Genomic DNA, 27,228 nt, shown 5'->3' with positions numbered 1-27,228 from the left:
AACATGTTTGTACCTCCAGCTCATCTGTTTCTAATTACCAGTCAGTCATCACCATTAGCCTAGATTTCTCCTAATGAAGGATTAACCTTAGATATTATTCATGTTTTACAAGAACCCACCTTAGGCTTAGTATTTATATAGAAACATAGAATTTTTATAGAGGTCTTGCTCTCATTCACTTAAGAAAATATTTGACTAAAAGAACAGGCAAAAAAATCACTCAGATTTTCACATTTGCAACAGCCATTTGGCAGGAAACGGCAACAGAAAGAAACCAAATACACATTTAACAAAATTTTTTTTATATCGAAATCAGCAGGCAGATACATGTGAGTCTGTGTGTGCCAGGTTCCTGTTTTTCAGATAAACGTGATGTTAAAATGTAGATAAATGTTAAATATGTTATCACTGTGTAAAAAACGAAGCAAAACACCAGTCACTGGTTTCCAGTCTCTCAGTCAGCTTCCCTCTATTAGCTATTCTTCTCCTGGTGTTAATTTGCCCTCAAATCCCAGCTTGATCAGAGTCTGTTTTAGTGCAATTTCCTCCACAAACCTGGCATCCATATTCTTCTGTTCCTCAAAGGGATTTGTAGCTAAATCACAAAAAATATATACAAAGGCACTTTTATATTTTCTGCCCAGAAATTACACACCACATCACACCAATCTCCAAATCAGGCAAAAAATCTCCCCAAATAATATACCTTGCTCTTCCATTTCTGTGAGAATTGCGATGAGGTAGCTTAGTGGCAGAAACTCAAGATGGGAGGATACTTTGTCTCTGTCCAACTGCACTAATGCCTGTGAAGTATACAGTATCTTTAACTCTGCAATCTCAAACAAGCATGTTCAGAGCATGTTACATAATAAAGAGCTCAACAGCGCGTTTCTGCTAATATAGAATTCATATTAAAGACATGAACAGTAATATCACACACACACACACACACACACACCAAATCTAAAAAAATAATAAAAAAAAAAAATAAAAAATTCTAAAAATAAAAAAATGTTTGAATATGTTGTCATGACCAGACTGCTAACTGATAAGAGGTTTTTGGATTAAATGGAACATGATTTCTGACAGTGTGTCTCTAGATTTACTTTGGTTTTGGTGTATTTCTCCAACAGTCTTCTTACACACTGCCTGGTGATGCAGGCTGAGCTGATAGGATGATCCCAAAGCTGACACACTCTCTGGGCCAGACACTGAAACAAAATGAACCAATCCATCAGTCCAGTAAATCTCATGTGTAAAGGGTTATTGTTCCAGTACAATTTCCAGTCCAAAAAAACCAGAGAAATGAGGAACTGTGCTGTTAGTTTATTAGGTTGACTATAGTTTATTAGCGTAACTGTAAAGAAAATTGCATCTAGTTGATTTAGTTTGTGTGGAAGAATCAAGTTATACCTTACTATTTTCATAGAGAATAGAGGATAGTTTTGTAAATCACCTGAGATAATCATTATCTATACCTAGTTCTCTAAAGTGTTAAGAAAGCTGTGTGTGTAATCTTTTATAATATTTTTATAATATTTCTATTATTATACATGATCATGAGAAGCCAAGACATTGCCTAAGTGTCCACACCCTCGTGATCAGAAACTTTTCTATATTGAAAATTGAAAAAGTGAAAATAGCCTGGTTGTATAAGCGTGAACTTCCTTTGAACTGTTCGCTGTGTTCAGAATGAACCAATCACATTTAATCCCATGTTCAAGAGTAATCAAGAGCCTGTGGTAGCCTAGTGGTTAAGGTGTTGGGCTACCAATCGGAAGGTTGCGAGTTCGATCCCAGGTCCACCAAGCTGCCACTGTTTGGTTCCTTAACCCTCAATTGCTCAGCTGTATAAAAACGAGATAATATATGTCGCTCTGGATAAGGGCGTCTGCCAAATGCTGTAAATGTAATTACCATTAGCAGTCATCAATGAGGATGATTCTGATTAAAGTCAGCTGCTTCTTTAAAATCCAAGAGCTTAATGTCCATCATCAACAAATGGATCAAATGGAGCACCACAGTGACATCACCAAAAGCAGGACACCCCTCCACAGTTAATAAAAGGACAAGACACAAAGTTTAAAGGGAGGCTACCAAGAGACCTACAGCAACATTAAAGGAGCTGCTGACCAATACTGATTACTGTCTGGGCAATGGGGTAGGATGTTCCCACAAAAAACAATCAAGATCCAAAAACTCACACACTCACTCACTCATCTTCTACCGCTTATCCGAACTACCTCGGGTCACGGGGAGCCTGTGCCTATCTCAGGCGTCATCGGGCATCAAGGCAGGATACACCCTGGACGGAGTGCCAACTCATCGCAGGGCACACACACACTCTCATTCACTCACGCAATCACACACTACGGACAATTTTCCAGAGATGCCAATCAACCTACCATGCACGAGGAAACCGGAGTACTCGGAGGCCCACACAGAACATGCAAACTCCACACACACAAGGCGGAGGCGGGAATCGAACCCCGACCCTGGAGGTGTGAGGTGAACGTGCTAACACTAAGCCACCATAGATGGCTCTATAGATATATACACATAGATATATACACTAGATGTCGCCTTGGGTACGGCAGTACATTGGAACAAATGCGTCAACTGAGCCGCCATCTTGGTACGGGGGACCCTCTCCTCTTAATGCATCAGCGTCAATGTAGGCAAAGACATAAAATCACCATAAATCGTCATGAATGCGATTTTCTGGGTTTTTTTTGGTTCGTTCCAACGGTCAGACATGTATTTATCATTAAGCTCAGAGAAAATTTAAGGTTGTGATATTAAGATAATCTACTTTTTCACAATAATGCATAGTGCTAGTAGGTGTAAGTTTATTACTTACATTCTTCCACTTGAGTAAACTTCAAATGAACAATCACTACTTACCTTATAGCCTACTGCATGTAACACTGCTACAATGGTGTGACTATACATGTTCATTTAAACATTTAAATTGTATTGGTTTATTAAATATGATACACAAAGCAACTTGCAGGTGGAAGCAAATCACAAATTTGAGAGGAAATAATGTGAAAGTTAGATAGTTGAGGTGCCAAAGACTGTTCAATCTTTTATTTATTCTTTTCCCGCAATACTTTTGCAACATTAAATAACATTAACATTTAAGTATAGTCACATAAACAAAAAAAACATAGTTTGACTTTGAGGCTGAACTGCCAACCTAACTGGTGACATCCTTCCAGGACTGTCAGCTGAATAAACCATTAAAAAAAAAAAAGTGTTTAGTGTCCCTGCAACTCGTACATGACTGACGTCTCTGTTTATCACTTGGGAATCTACAAACAGATTCAGATTCTGATTATTTTATTTAATGCCATGTCAGCAATCAAAAGCTATTTTCATGGCAAAAATTAAATTACAAAAACACGAATATATAAATATAATAAAAACAAAACAAATATAAACAGCAAGTCATAGTATACATTTTTTTTAATTAACATACAATAAAAAAAATCCAAACCCTTTTCAGGCATAATGTCATTAAATATGTCCTTAAGTGAAGTAACTTGATAAAAGAGCATTCTGCTTGTGTTAAGTCCAGGACAATCTAATAAAATATGTTTGACAGATTAGAGAATCTTACAGAACAAAGTTGGGTCTTTTCACCTTTAAGCAAAAAATCATGGGGTCAATTTTTAATGTCCTTATTAAGAGCTTCGGAATCTACAAACATTGTCTGTTTTCTTAACTGTCAAAAACGAATGGGTAACTAGCATGAATTAGCTGCGGTCGTTAACCAAGGACTAAAACAAACCAACTGAACAAGAAATATAATTTCCTAACATTCAATATCATAAAACACATTCTCACTTGTGAAATGTAATCCCTTGTTGTCTGGTTTTTTAGATTTCTTTCGTTTGAACATCCAAACGCAGCACAGAAGTCCGGTATCGTGCATGCATTTAAAGTACAAGAGCCCTGTAAAAAGTTGGCGGCGGTTTTGACACATTTTTAGGACCCCAAGGTGACATCTATGTATAGATATCTATGGTCTGATTGGTCTGAGACCAATTCCAAAAGGTATGTTTGATGCAAAAAGCACATCAAGAGAATAGCATACCCACATTGTAGCACGGTGGTGCCAGCATAATGCTTTCGGGCTGTTTTTCTTTAGTACTAGAGCTTTTATCAAGGTGGATGGAATCATGAATAGCAACAAATACCAGGTGGAGGTTTAGTGCTAAACCTTCAGGTGTCTGCTACTAAGCTGAAGATGAAACAAAATTTCACATTTCAGCACGACAATCACACAAAGTATACAGCCAAATCAACAAAGGAACAGCTTCACCAAAAGACCATCAATATTTTTAAATGAGCAAGTGAATCACACTAAAAATCTGTGATGTGACCTGAAGCAGGATGTGCACAGGAGAAGGTCTGACACGCAGATGGACCTGGAATGTTTTCGCAAGAAAAAGTGTGAAAATATCAACAAGACAAAACAAGACAAACGCTGATAGACTCTTACCCAAAAAGACAGAGTGGCGAACTAACTCAAAAGATGCTTCAGTAAAGAATAAGTTTAAGGTGTGGTTACTTTTCATATTACTATTAAGTAGTTAGTAGTTTAGTTCATGAATATTGTCATGAATATTATAGTATTGCTTGTGAATGTCGAAGTGCGGTTCATTTCAGGACGCTCCGAATGATGCTCATCCAATCAAATTAGTCGAAAGAAAATGTTGTATAATATAAATATTTCATTTAATCAGATTCAGCACTGGAACCTATTTATTATAAATGGCAGATTTTTATTGTCATCACAAAGAAATATGGGCAGGTAAACATTACCTCAGGAAGTCTTTTCAGGACACTGAACTTTAGTTCTTCATTGCTGGTGCTGTTATCCAGATCTGCAAAAGAGAATGAAGAACAAACTGTAGAGAGAGATAAAGAACAAAATACAGTAAATTTAAAGTGCAGTTAGGACAGACTCCAACTCCTAATTTACACTTTTAAGTGTTTAACTTCAAACTGATTACTTTCTCCTATTGACAGAAATTGCATATCAAAATGTCTTTATATCATGACATGATGCTGGGAGAGATTAAAAAGGCTTTTCTAAACTCTTCCTTCTCATTGACTGACTATCTGCTGTGATTCCAGTGAGTACGGGAGTAACTGTTTTTTTTTGGTGTTTTTTTTTTTTTTTTTAAAGCTTCTTTTTCTAATGGGAAATAAGAAACCTTATTAAAATTAAATGTATATGGACAGGAACAGTTTTGTATTAATAGATATACATTATTATTAAATTACATCCTGGCATGTTTTATTTCTCTAATGTAAATGCAGTTTGCCAGCCATTTTTGAGACGGTGTAGTTTTTTATCCAATTAGAGTTATACTGAATGCTGTATGATGTTCAAAAGAGACAAAATCTACCATAAAACCCCAACTGGGATGACTGGCCAATTTATTTGTAAATCAAGTGAAGATTTATTTTTGATCAAGTATAAAAACTAGCCTTAACCACTTTTAATACTGACATAAAAACACTGACACTAGAGACTTCTTTCAAAATGCTACACAACTAAACATTTTCTCCCCAAAATATTTCTTCCCCATGATAGATAATGACTTTTTAGGGTTTTTTTAATGAAAAACCAAACACTCAGCTTGTTTACTGACTCAAGATTTATGGATGAAAATAGAATATTTGCCCAAACCTCCATATTTCTTTATCATGTTGGTGAATGTTTTTCATGTGCACATGTCGGTATGTGTATTTTTTTGTGTGCACATGTAATAGTAATCATCACCTGTCATAAGGCGTGACACAAAAGGCTCGGTGAGGTGTAGAAAGCCACGGTCCACATAGAGCAAGAAAGTGTGGCGAGGTAGGCAGCGTACACCCAGCACACTTAAAAGTGTAGAATAACCTAGACCATATCACATGCCAGCATTTATTAATATGTAAAATCTAAAATGTAAAGTACAGTAAGGTCAGTTGGGAGTGTGAGGAATGAAACAGGAAGTTCCTCTCACCGGGTGGGAGGGGAAGACAGAGTCCTTTAGCTGCTTCCAGAATCCGACACATGATATGAAACATGGTCCACTCTTCCGAGGTGCCTTGCTGTTTGCTAATGCACACAAAGATGATAATAATTCTCAGGCTAACCATAACCATAAAAAATAGATACAGAGAGTCCTGGACCATCAGTCTTATCTGTAATATACGAGTCATAATGAACAGAATGTCTGCTTGACTGCCACTATTGCTATCTAGTCTTTTATTTTAAGTGAATAGTTCAATAGGGGTTAAAGAAATAAACTAGTTAGATGCACTAAAAAGTAAATTAGTGCAAACAGAAAAAGATAATGACAGGACGAAGGGAAAATGAGTAATGGTAAACTGGACAGCCTTTAACGTGAAAATCAGAGCCAGAAAAAAGGTCAGAGCTTCACAAAACTTCTAGTTGTAAAAGTTTCCATCACAAGGTTTAAAGAGAGTTTTGTGAATTTACGTGATTGTGACACTCAGTGTTTAAACCAGAAACAGAAACTGATTTGGATATTTCACTTAGTTCTCCTCGCTTTCCACTTTTATTTCAATAAAAGACTACAGCTGCCAACAGAGCTCTGAGACGTGTCGCAGCGTCGCTATTTCATTCTGCTGCTGCTTCTACGTTCATCCTTCCCAGTTCCTACCCAGACAGTGACATCCTTCTCATCCATTAGACCCTTTTACACTTTTGAAAACCTTGCAGTTCGTTTTCAGTATGGTGGGCAGTCTGCAACTTTGACACAGTGTAAAGCAGCTTCACTTAACCCTCTTTATACATCACTACTCACAGGCAGAGCACCGTGCGACCCAAGTTCAGCTTCAGCCACAGAGTCTCCAACATGTGTCTGAGCAGCTCCAGCTACACACACACACACACACACACACACACACACACACACACACACACAAACACACTCATTATAAAGGAATGAGTCTTTGACAAGCATAAAATGTTTTTCATCACATAGTAATGTTTTCCACTTACACTTTGTTTTAATATAATAACAAAGAAAGCAAATGTTCAACATTTTGAATATTAAAACTCAAGATTCTGCACCATTTCTAGGTCCCTTTTTAAATGTAAGCAAATGTAGGATTCTTATCATACAGGTAAACCAAATATATTATTATTATTACTACTGTTTTTACAGGTTGCACACAAATCATATATCCTATATGGGAATAGCACAATTGTGCTTCAAATTGTGTTGTTTTTCCCTACGGGTATTACATTTTACTGCTTTCACGAGATTTGGGCCTTTCTTAGTTCAGATTTTTTCTATATGCTTCCTATACAAACAGCTACAACCTAATAACCATCAGGCGTCATAGTGAAACCACTTCCAAGAAACAATATAGAAACCAAATGGATAAACAAAGCAATGATCTTGCAACCTAGCAACCAAGCTGAATATGCTACACCCACCTAGCAACCATGTGAGGTAGCTCAGCATCTACCTAGCAACCAACCTAAATATGCTAGCAAAATTTTAAGATTTTAAATATAAACACTAAAGTTGATCCATGAACCTTAACCTTCTAGATCTCCTTTTGTCCATTTAACCAAATTTGATCAATTTCATGATCAAATTTCATTTTCAATATCCATATCAAAATCGCAAACATTTTGTCTCGCATGATAAAATGAATTCATGAAAAATGTAACAAAACAATTAAAAAAGTTAATCATTTGTTCAACAATCTAAAACAATCCCCCTCTATTCAGCACATTTTAGTCATGTACTAATCATGTGCAGGTTCATGGAACATGCCGGACTTCTCATATCCTCATGCGTCAATGACAGGAAGTCTCCTCAGCAAAAACACATCCTATTCTCTCTGTTTCACCAGAGATATCTGGTTGTTACTTGGAAAAATGTCACAGTGACAGTTTCCTGTTTTATCTGTAATAATGTGTCAATTTATTTCCTTTAAACTATTAGCTTCATAATCTAGAAACATCAGTAATAGCAGAAAAAATAAACCAGTGGTGGGAAAATAACTTCTTTTTCACTAATTGATTGGCTTACATTAAAGGCTTACATTAAAACGAACACATTAGTAGTTCAACATGCGAGTTGAATCTTACTCAAAGTTGTTCTGTTATAGAAAATCAACAGCTTCTTAATAAACGTCTGCTCCTACAAGGCAGTTAACTAATAATACATTGTTGTTGTTTTTTTTGTCAAGACATTTTCTTTTTAGATTTGTCACCAAAGTGTGGACTTGGAAAAGGACCACAGGTTTTAGGTTAGAGATTTAGGCTATAAGCAACATTTCTCCCAAAGGTGAAATTAAACTTACATCAAATAAATAAATGAATACATGGTATATTCATCTCCTCCTTAATCTAGCTGTACTGCTCTACCAATGTTGAAAGCAAACTGTTTTTCCATACCTGTTTTAATCCATATCCTGTTTCACAAGCTTTGGTTCAAGCATTTTTGTTTTATCACTTAACATTATGCGAGGAGCATTTAGCTAAAAAAATCTAGCCAAAATCTTTAAGAATTTTCCTGTGAGACATGAGCACACACACACCAGCTTGGCCATGTAGTTCACCACCAGCATTTCCGTCTTTTTCTTCCCCAGCTGTGGCAGGTACTTGTTCAGGTGATCCCGGAGTTTATCCACCATCTGACAAAGAGAAACTCAAGTCATAATGATTCAAAAATGTGAAAAAGTATTTCCACCCCCTGTACCGGTAGCATAAGGCTCAGTCAACAAAACAGCATAGTAAAGTAGATATCAGTATGATACATGATTATAAAAGGAAAATATCAACAGTGACATCATCTCAAAAAAGCGGGCTGTTCACAACCAGTGCATGATTTAGACAGAAGTCACCACAAAAAAAGGCCTTCATTTAATTTTCTAGTATTTTATTTTTATAATCACATATCATACTGATGGTTCTTCTTTATTATGTTGTTTTGCATTATGCTCCTGTCAATAGTTTTTAGGAATTTAACAGAAGGTGATAGAAAGTTTGAGGAAACCTGTATCAGATTGAGCTGTGACTTACTAGGCCTATTAGTGCCCTCTGCGGCTGGTCAACCTCCTGAAAGAGGGGAAGCACTCTCTTATCTGTAGACCACAGACAGAGTCAGCGGTCACTGGCAGTTTATGCATTAGCTGTATGTTCATCAGTTGAATTGAGTTTACTTGTAATCAGAACAGGAGGAATGTTTAACTGTGATCAGACAGAAACTCCACCTGCCACGCTGTAACATGAGCGTGAATATATGCAAAAACAAGGGGAATTCGAGGAACTTTCCTAACCCCAACTCCACCATTCCTCTTCTCTCAGTGCACTTTTCCTCTGTGTTTATTCTCCTACATACTTGATTGATTACATAGAAAACCGAAAAATTCTCCCACAGGATCTAAACTATTTGGCCATAAAACGTTAGGAAAATATTGTGCATGTGTGTGTGTCCTGCCATTACTCCTACAGGTCAAAAATAAAATCAGAGCAATGCACCTGTTGTACAGTAGTTTTACTTACCCAAATGCCACATATCCACCACAGATAGGACTCTAGGGAACAAGTGAAGAATATTAACTTTAGAAGGACTTTAGTGTTTAGTGAAGGCTGGGAGATGTTTAGTAACGGCAGTCTAAACTATAATAAAGAATATTTTTGTTTTGTATTTATAGAAAGACATGTTCTTCAATAGTCAGTTACAGGACTGTCTGTGTACTGAGTAAACTATGAGGTATGGCTTCCCACAGACACTCTCACATCTCTCTCTTCTCACACACACACACCACCCACCTCCCACAGACACATATTTAGAGATACAATACACACACACACACACACACATATTTAGAGATACAATACATACACACACCACCCACCTGACAGACACTCCCACATACACACACACATATACACACACCACCCAACTCACACACCTTACAAACACACACACGCACACACACACATGCACACACAAAGCACTCCACTTACTTTTTAGTGTTTTCCTCAAGTTGTTGCAGATAGTTAAAGGATTTCGTTTTCTCTGAGTTCTGTAAACATATTGGGGGTGATAAATACTCATGAAACACATGGCAACTATTTTATATGTAACTAACTAAATCTATTGTTGTTTGAAATAGAAACATGTTCAAATAGAAATCAGCCTCCAAATACCAAAATTCTGCGAGAAAGAGAAAGATAACATTGCTTTACAGGGAAAAGAAAATAATGGCAGAAGAGGATTATGTATTGTTTTTTCACCAGTGCTGCTTGTAGTTTGGTCCAGTCACCCTTGAGCTGGGAGAATCGGTATCGAGGGTTAGGCACAGTCTCAAAATATTTTGTCCTTTCAATAATCCATTGTAGCTCATTCCAGTATCCCTGTAGACTCCGGGCCTGTTGCACACAAAAGCAAAACAATGTTGGATCTGACACATGCTGAGAAAATCAAGAGTTCACTGATTAAACATACTGGAATGTACAGCAGTATTAAGGCATCAATGTCTTTAATAAACAAGAGTAATGTTTTCACATTCAATAGGAAAGATACAATCAATCAATCACAGATTTGTGCTATATGGAATTTCCAGAATTATATTTAAATGAATCAAATTGAGTTGCAGCAGAATTAGCTTCATTTCATTGACACATCATATTTAATAACAACTCACTTAATAGAGAACATCATTTATTTGATATTATTTATTTGATAATCATAATTTCAATAGAATGTACTTCTTTTTTGACTGATGCTTCATTTCTTCATCTAAACTAAACTTTCTGTCAGTTAAACAATCATCAGAACTGTGCATTACCTTCCCTTTAAATACTGGTTGAGTGAGCAGCTCAGGTGTGCACTTCACACCAGGGATAGCAGTCAGGGCAACAGGAAGTTCCTGCAAAACACTTCATTGTTTATCATCTGTAGCGATGGCAAAAGTTTTTTTTGACATGTTCAGTTCTGCTTTCATTTTTAAAATTTCATTTAACAAGAATTTCACTTCCCTACATTCCCTTTTGCTACTTGCTTTTTGTTTCAGGACCAAAAATAACTATTGAAATACACTGTAGACATTTGGTATAGTAGGTCTATTATATTCTGTAGTTTTTTCTTTAGGCTGCTTCCTGTTCGGATCATCTGAACTCAGAGCAATGACAGGAGGGGATCCTGTCCCTGGACCCCCAGGAGGCAGGTCTATTATAGTCAATGTTACTTATCAGTGATAGTGATGAAGATGACGATGATTCCTGCAGAATTTGTAAACCGTGACCAGACATCTCTGCTTACCTAATTTGCTATAAAATGATGAATGAAGTTTGTTAACGTGTATATAATCAGTCTGAACCTCTAGAAAAAGAGTGTTTTAAAAAAGCAGTTGAAATTTTACATTACCTTCTTCTCAAACACAGATGAGTACGGAAGCACTTTATTCAGACTGAGAGACTGCTGACAGCACGTCCTGTATAAAGAACCTGTGAAAGAATGTTGGATATCATCTCATATGATTACACTGCCTTGACCCATACAAATCTACACACACACACACACACACACACACACCAAACACCTACTTACCCAGAATAAACTCCTGAATCTGATCGAAAGCATTAAAGCTCATCATGTTCTCGCTAATCCAGTAGATGATCTGAACAAAGAATGCAATGCAAATCAAAATTCTAATCATGATCTCTTTCTATTTTCCCACATACACAAACACAGACAAACCTTTCTGCCAAACAACCCTCAGTGCTGAATCTCCGATATCTAGTTGTCACAGAGTCTGACATTTTTCATCAAAAAAATGTGGCCAAGAATAAGTGCCTACATTCAACTTCCATCTTCAGAAAATGATTTACTCACCACTTAGCTAGTACAACTAGCTCAACAAAATTACATCGAGGCATCAAAATCTTTTAGTGTCGGTTATCAGAATCAGTTAGTGTTATTGTTGTGAAGGTTAAGGCTTTGAGTCACAGATCAGAAGTCTGTGTGATGAAATCCCTGCTTGTCAAGCTGTCATTGTTTGGCAAGACGCTTAAACTTCAGCCCAGTTGTGCTTCATGCATTAGCCATAAGAAAGTTTACTGGGTTTTTTGGTATTATTTACAACATTAGTAGGTTACTGAAACTATGTTGGATAGCTGTTTACTAAATATATTAGAGATATTGGGTACAGTATCCAAGCTGCAAGTAAATTACTGTAAATTGGACAGCAAACCTTTTTACAGTGTTATTATCTAGCCATCCATCCATTTATTTGACACTATATGACACAAAACTCAGTTCTCATACTTAGTTCACAAACTGAAAAGCGCCCATTTCTGTGATTCAATCTCTCTCCTTCAGCTTCTTTCGCTCCTTCTATCCCACCTTGTTCTCTAAGTCCTGGTCAGATTCAAGGTGGACCATTACACAGTGAAGGGCAGCAAGACGTTGTGCCTCAGGCCGATCAGTGCTAAGCAGCAGCTGAAGCAGGAAATCCTGGTTGAGGTTAATGGTATATATCCTGCCCATCCACTCATCCAGCAGCTTGTGAGCAGAAATGCTCATTAAAACATTGTTCACTCCCAATTCATCCACATGGGTATCAGCACCTGCAAGCCCAGGCACACAAAATAGGAAATGGAAAAAAACACACACTAAATAGACCCTGTGAGACACCCAATGAATAACTGTTGAAAACGTTCTGGTTATATAATGTTAGGCGCCAGTGCACAGGAGGTTGCACATAATATGAGGGTCTGTTACCAGTGCAGACCTTCTAAAATAATCTCACATAGCATTGCTAGACTTATCCCTTCAGAGAACTGCTGTAGAGACTTTTCTTTACAACTTGCCCATCTTTTTACATACTGTTCTGTTTGCCTTTCCTCTTCAATATATTGTAATTATTCATAATCCCATTATCCAGTTTCCTCCAAAGTGGATTCTTTCCTTTTTTCAGTCCGGTTCCTCTCGAGGTTTCTTCCACATGAACAGCATTATTTGAATTTGCTACAGTCACCACTTGATCCAGTTGAACCCTTTTTTCCTGTTGTAATGGTCACTGTCTTTTGTTTATCTGAAAGGTGCACAAATTAGCCTTCAATGTGAGCTGTATTCATTGCAACCTACCTGACAGAAAGAGGCTGTGACAAAGCAAGTCCTGCTGAATGCAGTTGATCAGATGGAGGAAGTGACCAGCTAGATAAACTACAACATAATGTCCTGTGGGAAAGATTCAGATATTATATTTTGAGAGAACTTGCACTTGGATCAATTTTTATAGGAACAATAGGAATCTGCAATAGGAATCTGCAGATTGCAGGTGTGAGACTTAATGTTTCTTTCTGAATGAACATCAGATTCCAGCACTAACCCAAAAAGATGAAGAATGGCTGAAGGTTTGGCTTGATGTCTGTTGGGACAGTTTGCTCAAGTGCTACAGTGAAAGTCTTACTAAAACCTGCAGACAAGTCAGACAGAAAAAAAAAAAGATTATCAAATGAACAAATATGAGTTTATTTAGAAAAGCCTTGTAGTCCTCGTACCTCTGTGCACAAATGCAATTGTGTATGTGTAATCCTCAGCACCATGCAGGGGATGACTGTAGCACACACACATGATCCCTGTAGGGGAAAAATAGGCAAGAGGTTCATACAAGTTTCGGAAGAAGTTAATATTTGCTCTTTATTATTTCAAATAAAAGATAAAAAGAAAGATCCCTTCTACAATGTACAGTTGCACATGAATTGTTTCCTGGGATTAACACATTATTGTAGATTTCGCATTCTGATTATTATGAACACACTGATTATTATAATCTGAACACATAACCAATACCTTCACCATATTCCTGCATTACTTGGACTTTGGCTGCAAACATGAACATGAATTTCTATCCCGGGTGAAGAATATAAAACAACCATAATCACTGACTTTGTTAATTAATGTGTAACTTTACAGCATACTATTTCTAAAGATAAAAGAAATCCAAAGTTCATCATATGACTTGCCTGTTCTGTCTGTAAATACCACCAGATTTATTCCCTCCTTTTCCCGCTCTTGGTAGTGATCATGTCCAAAATTTATAAACCTATGCAAAGCAAAACAATCAAACCCTATTTTTCTTTTGTGCTCAACAAAGTTTTATTTAGAAATTCCACTAAAAATAAAAAGTAACTCACTGAAAACTAACGCACTGCTTACCTCACAGAGGTGAAAGGATTGTTTGGTAATGCTAAGGGGAGTTCAAACTGTCATACATAAAAAAAAATAAAAGACTTTAAATTCTCTCTTCAAACATGATGCAACTCTAAAATACTGACAACAATCCATATATTTACCAAGGTGTCAAAATTGTGATCAGGGAAAAACTGCACACACTTGAGCGTGTATTTCTCCTAAAAGGAAAGAAAAACAATATGAGCAACTTAATATCTTTTAAAAAAAAAAAAATAAAAAATACAGTGAAGAAATAAAAATGTGCATAAAGATCCCCTTAAATACATCCACAGGGCCTCATTTAGCTTTTACATCTTTTGATGTGCATAAATGATTATGTATGCCAAACAAAACTAAAACAAATTCCACAATATCTACAAAAGTTTTGGAAACACTGATTTTTTTTAATATTGTGTACATATAGACTAAAAAAATAGACTTTCTCAGAGATAAAAGTGAAGGTTATTTTGAAAGTTATTTCAAATAATAATATTTGAAATATTTCAAAGTTAATTTGAATAAATGTATTATTAGTAGCCGAACAGTACTTGAAAGGCCAATATCTGTATCCAAATGTCATCTAGTGTTTAATGTCTTGTTTAATTGTTGTTTTTTTTTAAATACAGTGTACTGGCAACCTATATATGTGTGTGTAGTACCTCATTACAATATATGCCAAGTTGTTCTGAGGTTAATATTAATGTCTTAGTCTTCTGAATGTGTAAATACACTCAAGCTGCCTTCACACGTACAGTGACTTCTTTATCATTCACTATCAATTAGAGTTGCTGATGTGACATAGAAAAAGGGTGAACCGTGCAGTGACTACCAGTGGGATTAAGAAAGTAGAGTACTCGTGATCCATGGTAAAGAGCACACACTGCTCTTTATCTTTTATATATGTTGGCTCCCCACTAATTATATATATATATATATATATATATATATATATATATATATATATATATATATATATATATATATATATATATATATATAAAATTGCTCAGTTGTATAAAAATGAGATAAGAATGTAAGTTGTTGGTCAAATGCTGTAAATGTAAAAACTGGTTGCGCCTCCTGCTGATAAATGGTGGTTCACTATGGCAATCAGTAGTAGGAACACCTGCTGGTAACTTCACAGCAACTGGAGAATAATCTAAAATTATGGAATTTTCATGAATTTGTGTAATGTTGTGTAAAAGCTCCTACGAATGACTTCTGATCAAACCTGTTTGTATACAGCTTGAATCTTTCTTCTGTGCTTCAAAAATCTAGCACCAAATAAGCTCTTCATATGTCTCTTTTAATATTTCTGTAGTCTAGAAGAAATAAGGGGAATTCTGACCCTGCTTGTGAGGAAGAAGAGTCTTTGGTTGTCCGAGTCCCACTGAACCCAGCAGAACTCATCCGTCACTCTGTCTTTCACCAGATGCTCCGTGTTCTGCATCACCTGCATCACGTCAAACATCAGAGACATTCTCAGCTACTCCATAATCATCATATGAAAGAATACGTTAAATAAAATGCGTTAAATGCGGTCAACATTATAAAAATGACCCAGAAGCTTATATTGCTTTCTAACACACTGAACACTACTTGACTCTACAACTTACAGTTATGTTATTTATAATCACATTATCCAGTGTTACTCAGATGAGGATGGGTTTTGTGTCTGGTTTCTCTCAAAGTTTCATCTCAGGTTATTCCTGATGGCTTACTCATTAGTAATCTAAATCTTTAAACAATTTATTGGACATGAGTTACAAAGATGTTGTGTTGGCTCCCCACTAATTAATTTATTTTTATTGCGCTTTTAACAATAGAGCTTTACAGAAGCATAGTAAAATTGTAAAGTTTAAAATTAATTTACTATTTATCTCCAACATCCATCCCTAATGATCAGGCCTGAGGTGACGGTGGTGAGGAAAAACTCCCTGAGATGATATGAGGAAGAAACCTTGAGAGGAACCAGACTCAGCAGGAAACCTCATCCTCATTTGGTGACACTCTACAGCATTGGTGTCCAATCTTATCCACAAAGGGCCGGTGTGGGTGCAGGCTTTCATTCCAACCAAGCAGAAGCCACACCTGAGTCTACTAAAAGCCAAGAACAACCGATTAAACAGGTGGAATCAGGTGTGGCACACCCACACTGGCCCTTTCCGGATAAGCTTGGACACCGCTGCTCTACAGAAAATAATGTAAATATGTAAATGTCCTTTTGTGTCAGTTTGTGGTCGAGTTGAATTGTGTAACCAAGAGCTCCTGAGGAACTAACAGATCATTAAAATTTTTTAATATGCTCTACATGGCCAAAAGTATGTGCACCCCTGATCCTCAAACCCATACAGTAAGTTGTTCTTCCTCAAACTGATACCACAATGTCTTTGTATGCTGTAACATTACAATTTCCCTGGAACTAAGAGACTTAAACCCTGTTCCAGAATGACAATACACCTGTGCACAAAGCTCCAGTTGGAGTGGAAGAACTGTGTCCAGCACAGACCTCCTCACTCTTACAACACTGGTCTGAACTCACTAATGCTCTTGTAGCTTAATGATTACAAATCCACACAGCCATGCTCCAACATATTGTGGTAAACCGTCTTAGAAATTTGAAGGCTGTTATTACAACAAAGAGCAGACCGAATCCATGGCGCATATGTACAGGTGCTCATGGGTCCAACGACATTCGGTCACGTTGCATATACAGTAAAAACACTCACAACTTTACAGCCTTCCTGACTCCTCAGTAAAATGTGGTAGTGGTCAATATCTAGATAAAACATAAGAATCAATGCAATACATCCTTAAACATTAGTGTTCACATGTGAATACGTTAGAAGCATCATGTACTACACATCTGATGAACATTTGAAAATACAAAATACAATAAAGGCTTAACAAACTGTTAAATGATAAAATATTAAATGATAAAATGTTAATAAACTAAAGTTGAAGCACAGAGGATTTTGTTACAAATACAACACTCCATTACATACAGCCGTCTTCTGCTGCCACCAGCAGATGACTTTCCAGCACACTGTTCCGGGACAAGTGAGGATACAGGAACTAAAGAAAATGAAATAGTAGCTTTAACATCTGTACTTTGCTAAACTGTAACAACAGTGAAAAGTGTTGCCACTATAGATAAAGTATACTGCTAGAGATTACACAGATATACAGAGAGGTGACAAATTAAAGGAAAAGCAGTGGCTCTTTCTTGCTTTAGGAGACATTTTGTTCGCCTGGTTTGGGTTCACTTTTCCCCTTAGAGGGAAAGGCCACTGCAAAGCAATAAAGTTATCCTGAGAGATCATCTTTATATGATGATGAAATGTGTTTATCCTGCAGGGAGTTGCCTCTTCCAAGTAGAAATGTCCCCATGCAAAGGGCACAAGAAATCACTGAATAGTTTGATTTCATATGTCACCAGATCTCAACCATGAGTTGAGAACAGTTTTATGCTAACTTGGTTAATGTCAGTTAGTAGATGCGCGATTTTATCTTTGATTACTCCACCATGTTACGTTGCACCAGGGATTTTTATATTCAAGCTCCTCACAGCAGTGCGTTTCAGTGGATTATAGATCTTCTAACGTACATGAATGGAAACAACGCTAACTTCGTTGACATTTTTTTATGTGCATCTTATGTGCAAAGGACCAATGTGGATGCAGGTTATTAGGTGTGGTTTCTGCTTGTTTGAAATGAAAAGCTGCACTTTCAAAAAAAATTTTTGACACCCCTAATGTATAGCATACCATCATTGGCTGGATGAGACCTTAGTGATTTGTACTAGTAATAAATATATACTTATAAATAAATAATCTATAATATAAAAATAAATATAAGTATTAAATTGTAATAACACTCAAGTTACGTATAAATAACTATAAAAACACCAAACTTAAGTCAAGCATAGCAGCACAATGCAATGCTATGACAGTGTCCTCATCTGCTTGTTACACAGAGCGCTCAACCACCATCATCAAAGCACAAGCTGTAGAAATATCATTTGGTCTTCATCCCTACAGTACATTAAAAAAACAATGCTGTACTGATTTTACTGACTTTCTATTGGTTTTTCTTTAATTTGTCACCTGAACGTTTTACATCACATGCTAACTGCTATATGGTGTTTATGAAAATGAGTGCAGCCTACCTGAACTTTGACCTTGCAATCCACAGCTTTTATAACCTTAGTGTTGTTAACTGGGTGTATTTCTATAAGTAGAGTCAGATATTTTGAAACTAGGAAAAAAAAGGAAAAACATATTTGAATGTATTGCATATACTTGAGAGTTATGGGTTAATACTGTCAGAACAATGTTTTACCAGGTTAAGAGTATGCTGTGCGTAACTGATGGGAGATCAAATGCTCTATATCTGAACTTAAGAACTCGTTCACACTCGCCTTGAGTTTTTATCTTTGCAGCACAATTACCATTTTTTTGTGGCCAAGATATATAATCACTATGCAGTGGCATTCTGCTTTTTACACCACAGAAATCACCATCACTTCTATTAAAACTACTTTTCACTACCAGTACAATAATATACTGGCTCATGGCATAAACTGCAGTCTGCTTCCCCAGCTGTGTAAGTCAGATCAGATCAGATCCCCTCTTCCAGACTCTAGCCTTCTCTTGATCATGTATGTAGTATAATAGTTGTATTGTGGTTTTGTTGCTATTATATGTCTGTTATTTGACATGGACAGGTTTCGTTGTATATGCAATGACAATAAAGGCTATTCTTTTCTTGTCTATTCTCTTTAATTTGGCCTCATACTTGTGGCCTGCTATGATTTACCTTTCATGTTGACACAAACTGCTTATTTTAAAAGAGTTTAAGTCTGTACTGGATTGTTTTAACTCCACTTCCCATATGTGTGGTCATACTGTCTCTAGATAGACAGCTGACAGTGGTATGGGGGATTATCTATAAAATCCAGCCTTTCCGAGTGAAGAAATATAAATGTCAGTCAGAAAACATGGTATCAGTGTTAAGATCAAAACGTTTCCATAACACGTGTTTCCTTTGTATCCTTTTACAACTGAGTATTTCCTTATGGATCTTTTACAAGCTAAGGACTTTAAACTATTCAAAGTACCCTTGATTGAATCTTTTTATAAGAGCATACTGTAGTGATGACAGAAGAATGTATAGATGGATCTACAAATCAGATCTACAATCAGGCTTATTCAAATACACATGGAGTAAGTGTCATAGTTACAATTACAACACTGTTAATCAATAGCATGTTCAAAATGTCAGAAAAATAATACAATTCTGAGTAACTAAATGAATACTCTGAGTTATGTCTGTGTATTAGGCTTTCTTTTTATTCCTATGTAATTCATTTCTTTTCACTTCAGTGCTACATATTACTTTATATGAAACTAGGATATGATTAATTTTGTGTAAATAAACTGTGTATGCTCTGTGTCTTCATTTCTGCAGTGTGTGTTGTTTGGAAATAACGTTAAATGGGCATACCTGGTTTAAAATGATATTCTCCTCCCTTCACTGACCGTGTCAGACTGACCGCTGATACAGACACAAACATTTGTTATAAAAAGGCAGTATTAAATTATTGAGAAGACATCAATTCAAAGCCAGATCTAGTCAAGTCTTCAACTGCTAAAATGATTTGGATCCTTCCTAGGTTGCACAGGTGATGGATAAATCAATGGAAGCATGCAAATAATATAACCTATTAAGGATTTATTAAAGAGTATGGCCAAACTTTATCTCCGCAATAGTTTTATTCCTTCTTTGAATGCGGTCATAGAAATACTGAATGGTTCATGGTAGGACACTGGACCATTTTTACAAGAAGAAGCCACATGTTTACTATCATGTGTGACAATGAACCTGGCTAGGGTCTAAAAGGGTCTACCAGGGGAATTATGTTTTATATAGTAACTGATGCGGAAATGCTGCTAGGTCTAGAGTCCTTGCACTTTATCCCCACAGAATCAGTGTTAGCAATGTAGCTGCTGCAACACCAGTCTTCTTGTGAAGTTTTGACTCTCTGTGTCAAAACTGGTCGCTCTCTGTGAGGTTAACTGTTGGTAAGCCTTATTTTAAAGAGTCCATGTATGATGTTTCTCCTGCTTTCTCCTGCTTTCAAAATGATGTACCTGACAGTCACCATGCTGCCAGAATGGCTCAGGCTGAGACAACATCACTAAAACAATTAGGAAGAACCTGCGGGAGAGGCAGGCTTGCCTTAAATTTGGATTGGCTCATGTGCCCTAACTTCTGAAACTTTGCAAAAGCATTGCCATTTTAGACCAGTTTTACACATGCATTCAGCTACAGTGCGGAAGCAACAGGGAAAGCCCACCAATTACTTCTACCAGCCCATCCTAATAAAACCGGCCCTGGCTGTGAGTGATCAAGGCATGTATACGGCCAATGTGGGAGACACAGCTAAATGTTTTCCCCATAGATCAGAAGCAGATGCAAACAAACTGTTTATAGCCTGCCAGTTACCTCCACTGGTTAGTAGAGGCCAAATCCAGCTCACTCCTAGATACTACTGAAGCTGCAGTTGCATGGTGCAGCTCATCCATTGGTTCACAGTCAGCTGGGAAATGCCTGACAGAGCTGGCTGTCAACAAAGTGTGCTTTAAGAGAGTCTTTAAGCATTTATTTTAAGCTCTGCATCACTGCATAATTAGCACAGAGAACAAAGACATCCAAGCTAAAACACCTGACACGTTACTGGTGTCTGTCCCTGGCCTCCAAAGGGGTTAGTCATTAGTTGCCTGGGCACAAATCCTGATCATGGCTTTAAGCAGGGTATTAAATAATGTTAGCAGCATGCATGCACAGCATGGTGACAGCAGCTAGCATTGCTGCCTCACAGCTCCAGGGTCATTTGTCAGGGTAAGCTCCAGATTCCCCATGGATCTGACCAGGATAAATCAGTTACTAGAATATGTAATAAGAGACTCATCATATTGGAATATGGAAATAAAATCAGGACACTTATGCTCTTTACATACTTCCAGTCTTTGCAAAAGCATTGCCACTTTATTTAAAATTCTTCCAAATGGCCAATATTCCTGCCATTTCCTGCTAGTGTGGCTCACTATATAGTTTATACACTATATAGTTTTTATAGATTCTGCGTCATAAAGGGGCTCATTCATTTTCGAGGACCACTGTTCTTTGATCTCTACGTTCTAAATTTGTTAGCTGTGGTTTTAAAATTAAGTCATTAGGAGTTAAATCTGATACTGTTAGTTGAAATTTAACCTAATGAACCGAAAGAAAATCGCCTGAACAGCTGCATTTATAACTGGGAATTAGTTGTTTCAGTGTCAAGATCCTCTTTCATTTGGTATTTTTGTTATTTGTCCACCACCTGTAAGTCACTTGGTGTAAATATAACTGCTGAAAGTAATTTACATGCAAAATGGTACGTTACGCTGGCTGTGTATGCATAATGAAAATAAAGAAGCTCATTCATTCATTCATTTATATTGTATTTACCATATAAAACTGAAGCTATGAAAATCAACCTGATGTTCTACTGTAACATAAGGAGCTTCAGACCAAACACTATGTAGATCAAATTAAACTGAGGGTGAGAAACCTACCCAGCAGTGTTTCTTCTCTATTCAGAGAGCAGCTGCTAATAAACACTTGCTTGTCAAAAGTGTACAGTAGCTGTGAAAGGGGAGGAAAAAAACAGCAATAAGTAAGGGGAAGGGAAAAAGCACCATAACAATTTATCAACATATATTTATATGATATATTAAATTACTCAAACTTGGTCAACACTGTTGATGTTTGTCATTGAGAAGAATATTATGATTAAAAGTTGCTTTGCAAAGGTGTGACAGACTATGAATACATTCGAAACAAGGAACTACAGATGGGTGAAATGAAACAATGGTTTCATTTAGAGCTTCTTAATAATATTTTCTTTCACCACAAACAGCTTCAATGAGCCTTTTCATAGATCCTACAAGTCTCTGGCACCGTACTGTACAATATATATGCTGTACTTTAGTCAATTAAAGTAAATTACTAAAGTCTAAAACCTTATACTTTTTTCCTCTAATGAGGTCCTTTGTTGTTTTAGTAGAGAGTTTTGGGGCATTGCCTAGCATTGCTCTTGATTAGTTTGGACGCATTTCTCTATAAATTGACACACAGAATGTTTCTGTAAATTTGCTCCCATCATGAGTTCATCAATAATCAATAAAGATTAGTAAGCCTGGTCCAGAAGCAGCTATACAAACCCAAGTTATGACACTACCTCCAACATGCTTGACCAATGAGCTTGTATGTTTAGACCATGAGCAGATCCTTTTTCCTCCATATTTTGCCATGTCCATTTTTCTGAGGTTAATGTTCGTTCTAGAGATTTTGTAACTCATCTCTGTGATTCTTTGTGAATTCCAACATTTCCTATTGTTTCTTACTGCTGATGAGTGATCTTTACCTACAGTACATCTTGTGGTATGGATGTGGTAGCCTAGTGGTTATGGTGTTGGCCTACCAATATGAAAGCTGCGAGTTCGAAAACCAATGAGAATAAAAATGAGATGATGTAAGTTGCTCTGGATAAGAATTTATTTAGTAAATTAATTTATTTGATCTCAAAATCTTCAAATCTTTGATTGTGCTACCTTCACCCATATCCTGTGGAGGCTGTTGGTGATGTAACGGACTGTTGTTTTGGGGGTTTTCTTCACAGCCTTTTACAAAGTTTCTCTCAGCAGTTGCTGTTGCTTGGCTGACTTGTTCCATGTTTGGTTGTAGTCGTTACATTATATCTACTTTACAAATTGGTTATAATATGGATTTTTTGTTTTTTCTCAGATTCAAAATAGCTTGCTTTTCTCTTTTAAACTGCTCTCTGATCTTTATGTTGGTTTATCCTATTTTAACAACAACCTCACAGTAAAACCCAAGTCAAGAGCAGACATTTAGAGCTATTAACTGTTTAAACAATCAATCTAACAGAAAAGACCCAGACAACAAGAAACACCTGTCAGTCATATATTCAATGTCTTCTTCTACCTCTTCTGTTGGCTTTTCCCATCAGGGGTCGCCACAGCGAATCATCTGTTTCCATCTAACTCTATCCTCAGCATCCTCTACTCTCACACCAATTACCTTGTCCTCACTTAACACATCCATATATCTATTTAGCCTTCCTCTAGACCTCTTAACTGGCAGCTCCATCTCCAACATCCTTCTAGATTGAGTCATATCTTCAGTGTATAGTGCAAAAAAATCTACCTTGTGATTCCAATACTTGAATCAGTAGGAAATGTATATTTGTATATAATTGAAGGCTTCAAGTTTGTACCATTCTACACCAAAAAATTCTACGCCAAAATGTCGAGAATATGGTTCAGAATGACTCATAATTTGCACCTTTCTGTAGACGACTACCTAAGGGCTATTCGACCACAGAACACATTCATGGGAATATTTAAGATATACGATTTCAATTGGCATTCTCACTAGTCAACTAAGCTATCACAGTGTACGCCGCTGACATTTCTGCCCCATTAATAAATCCTATTTCAAATTCACTTAGATTTCTCCCTCTTAAAAAACTTGATGTCACTTGGGCCTGCTCTGAATTTTAACCATGCAACCAAAAATCTGCTTGGAAAAATCTGCAAATCCGTGTTCCTACAGTCATTCATCCAGGAATTTCTTGCAACTTGTCAACCCTTATGTGTACACATAAAGACATTCCATCAGGATGTTTAGATCAAGTATTAATAAAATGCAGTAGTCAGATATTTATGTGCACATGCCACAACCCAAAATCCACAGTACCTTATTCTGTTTTGTATGAGGGTCGTATTTGCCAATACTGGTGTTTCCTGTGGCACCCTGTGAAATGCAGTCAAAACAATATTAGTGGAATTATTGTGGTATACATCCTTGATGAATGAGCTTTTTACACTGAAACTTATGAATAAATGAATATACACCCTCCTTCAAATCTATGATTTATTTATCGGGGCCTAATTGTGTGGTCCTTTTTTTAAACACACAATTAATCAAATGTAACAACAAAAAGCACAACATATTTTAATAATTGTTTCCCAAAAAGTAAAACAACATTCAAAATCCAGGTGGGAAAATGAAGTACTTTCACAATCATTAAGAGAGGAAATGGGACACAGGTTTTGCTAAACATCAAGACATTTTGTTTACATCACGCCAAGAAGAAAGGACATCAGCAAAAACCTTAGAGAAGCAGTTGTTGCTACTCATCAATGTGGGAAGAGCTACATAGTGAGAACAATTCTTTACAAATTGAGAGATCTCAAGACAATGGGCAATTTTACGAAGAGTGGCATCCTAACATATTCAGTACATGGTTCGACCATTTATTGCTCAGACATATGGAAAAAAAAACCTAAGTGCTACATATTCTTCTATCCAAAAAGAATATGGGACATGATCATACATGATCATCTGAGCAAACCACAAACGTTTTGGAACTATATCCTTTGGAGTGTTGAGACCAAAGTGGAGGTCTGATCATCATGAACAGTGACAGGTTTCGTGAAAACCAAAAGCGTGACCTGGACCAGGACCTGGGAAACTTGTAGTCATTTAGACAATAATGAACTCCACTTTGTACCTTTATATTCTTAAAACAAATGTGAGGCCTTCTGTCCAGCAGCTTAAATTGAGTCACGTAACAGGAATATGATGCCGAATGCAACAACAAATCAACCTCTGTATGCCTGAAGAATAAAAATATAAAGGTGTTGGAATGACCAAGTCAAACTCCAGACCTCACGTCCATTGAGATGCTGTGGGAGGATCTTCAGAGAGCTGTGCACAAACTAAAGCCCTCAAACATCCATGAACTGAACCAATGTTGTAAAGAAGTCAATTTTTTTTTTTTTTTTTTGCAAAACAAGACTGATAAAATCCAAAAGAAATTGTTCACTTCAAGTTATAGTTGATAAAGAAGGTTTTAAATTTTACTGATAAAATGGGGTGTAATTATTTCTATTCTCCTGGTTTCTGAATGTAAGCTTATTGAAAAATTCATACATATTGTGTTTCATTGTTGTCACCTGAGGTTATTTGTTTGTTGGTAAAAACATGGAGTGAAGAAGGATGTACTTTCTTTTTCCCATGAAGAAAATGGGATTTTTTTTTTTTGCTATTTTTTTGCATATTTATAGAAACATGTGAAATCCAAATAATTCTAGATAAATAATAATAATAATAATAATAATAATAATAATAATAATAACAATAATAAAGACTCACTCTCCAGCAATACAGAACACCATCATCCCTCTCAACATTGAGGATTTGAGAGTCAGCAACCAGCACATTGTCTTTACAGCACAAGACATGCAAAATGATAGAAAAAGAAATATTTGTTGTTTATATAGTATTAAAATATATCTGAAAATGATTTGTGTAAGTTTTTGAACCATACTGTTATAGATATGTGACTTACTGGTGTCATAAACAACTGTGCTACACATTAATGTTTTGTACGTGTAAATATGAGGTTAAAAAATGTTGTTCCTTCTGTAGAAGATGACAAACTTTTGTTCTTTCACGATTCAACACTTTCAGTATTTCAGAAAAGTGTCATGTGTTAGAGATTGTGCTTTATTCATCTCAATAAAGTTTAGTAACAGTAGAAATTCAGAGCCTTTCACAGTTTGACGCTGATTTTCAGCAGTCAGAAGTTTACAGCATTGTGAGGTGAAAGTTTCCCGTCATCTCCTCACACTCACCTCGGCTTCTCACTGTGTCTCCTTTGGCTAAAAGTCTCCAAACATCTCTTTCAATGTCGAAAGTTGGTGTTAATTGCAGCATTTCTGTTATTTGCACTATGTCCTTCCTCAGACACGACGGAGCAGTGAAACTGGATTCAGGAAATGATCCGAAATCACGTTTGATCCAAGCACAAAGTGTTTGTTTATCGAGGCGTTATTTATGGGATCTTACATGTTTTCCTCTTAAACTTCAAATCATTTCAAATTGCATCAAGGTGGATTTTCAGCTGACATGTCAACCTGCCAAACGTCCAAACAGTCTCACAGAACAATGGCTTCGTCTTCATATCCTACAGTAATGTAGTACGTCACCATTAGGCTGTAACACAACTTCCAAGCTCACAGTATACTACACTATAACGGACACACACACATTACTGGAACATGTTCGATGTGCTTGTGCGTATTTCTGGCTCAGGCGCTTGAAATACCCAAACAATGTAACACACGATAGCATGTAACCCAGACTGTAACAGTGTCCGCGTTCATACGTTATCAGGAAACAAAACTTGTTTAAAACACGCCCCCTTGGAAAATACCCCGTTTTCATTTGTTCGCATGCTGTCGGTCAAGTTGTCACGTGACGCACACCGAATAGTGCAAATAATGAATAAAATTGTCGTGGATTATGTAGTGAACCTGGAAAAGTTGTTGAAGACACCGGTTAAGTCTGATGTATGGAGCATGTAGGGGGTATAGAGGGGGTATGGAGTATGTAGGGGTATAGAGGGGGTATGGAGTATGTAGGGGGTATAGAGGGGGTATGGAGTATGTAGGGGGTATAGAGGGGGTATGGTGTATTTAGGGGGTATAGAGGGGGTATGGAGTATGTAGGGGGTATAGAGGGGGTATGGAGTATGTAGGGGGTATAGAGGGGGTATGGTGTATGTAGGGGGTATAGGGGGGTGTGGAGTATGTAGGGGTATAGAGGGGGTATGGAGTATGTAGTGGGTATAGAGGGGGTATGGACTATGTAGGGGTATAGAGGGGTATGGTGTATGTAGGGGGTATAGAGGGGGTATGGAGTATGTAGGGGGTATAGAGGGGGTGTGGAGTATGTAGTGGGTATAGAGGGGGTATGGAGTATGTAGGGGGTATAGAGGGGGTGTGGAGTATGTAGGGGGTATGGTGTAGTTAGGGGGTATAGAGGGGGTGTGGAGTATGTAGGGGTATCGGGGGTATGGTGT

General features: G+C 36.9%; 1 protein-coding gene across 3 annotated transcripts; it reads right to left on the bottom strand.

Annotated features, from left to right (window-relative positions):
• Positions 1 to 285: 285 nt before the first annotated feature.
• On the bottom strand, positions 286 to 26,526 carry gsap (gamma-secretase activating protein). Of its 3 annotated transcripts, XM_060887462.1 has the most exons (32): positions 26,214 to 26,526; positions 26,000 to 26,130; positions 25,518 to 25,588; positions 24,057 to 24,113; positions 21,851 to 21,920; positions 19,737 to 19,787; positions 18,400 to 18,488; positions 17,237 to 17,306; positions 16,961 to 17,010; positions 15,580 to 15,684; positions 14,354 to 14,410; positions 14,217 to 14,263; positions 14,024 to 14,103; positions 13,559 to 13,636; positions 13,387 to 13,473; positions 13,143 to 13,235; positions 12,399 to 12,622; positions 11,604 to 11,673; positions 11,421 to 11,500; positions 10,843 to 10,923; positions 10,289 to 10,423; positions 10,019 to 10,077; positions 9,551 to 9,582; positions 9,068 to 9,129; positions 8,584 to 8,679; positions 6,831 to 6,901; positions 6,024 to 6,118; positions 5,798 to 5,917; positions 4,831 to 4,892; positions 1,107 to 1,211; positions 707 to 803; positions 286 to 595 (listed from the first exon to the last, which is right to left on the bottom strand). In XM_060887462.1, exons 2-32 carry the CDS (start codon positions 26,079 to 26,081, stop codon positions 477 to 479), a joined length of 2,595 nt encoding a protein of 864 aa, XP_060743445.1. In that variant the 5' UTR covers positions 26,082 to 26,130; positions 26,214 to 26,526; the 3' UTR covers positions 286 to 476. The 3 variants fall into 3 exon arrangements, with proteins under 3 accessions (XP_060743445.1, XP_060743444.1, XP_060743446.1); XM_060887461.1 differs by having other exon boundaries at positions 26,000 to 26,526; XM_060887463.1 differs by lacking the exons at positions 286 to 595; positions 707 to 803; positions 1,107 to 1,211 and adding an exon at positions 3,634 to 4,433 and having other exon boundaries at positions 26,000 to 26,526.
• Between the last annotated feature and the right edge of the window lie 702 nt (positions 26,527 to 27,228).

This window comes from Tachysurus vachellii, chromosome 14 (assembly GCF_030014155.1).
Source record: "Tachysurus vachellii isolate PV-2020 chromosome 14, HZAU_Pvac_v1, whole genome shotgun sequence".
Lineage (NCBI taxonomy): Eukaryota > Metazoa > Chordata > Actinopteri > Siluriformes > Bagridae > Tachysurus > Tachysurus vachellii.
This window is presented reverse-complemented; position numbering and strand designations above follow the sequence as displayed.

Excerpts from the sequence above, each read along its gene's own strand:
- gsap (XM_060887461.1), bottom strand. The coding sequence starts at position 26,081 with ATGCTGCAATTAACACCAACTTTCGACATTGAAAGAGATGTTTGGAGA. Across the intron at positions 11,501-11,603 it reads GATTCAGGAGTTTATTCTGG|GTTCTTTATACAGGACGTGC; the intron begins GTAAGTAGGTGT and ends ATTCTTTCACAG. Across the intron at positions 9,130-9,550 it reads GGTGGATATGTGGCATTTGG|ATAAGAGAGTGCTTCCCCTC; the intron begins GTAAGTAAAACT and ends TGTGGTCTACAG.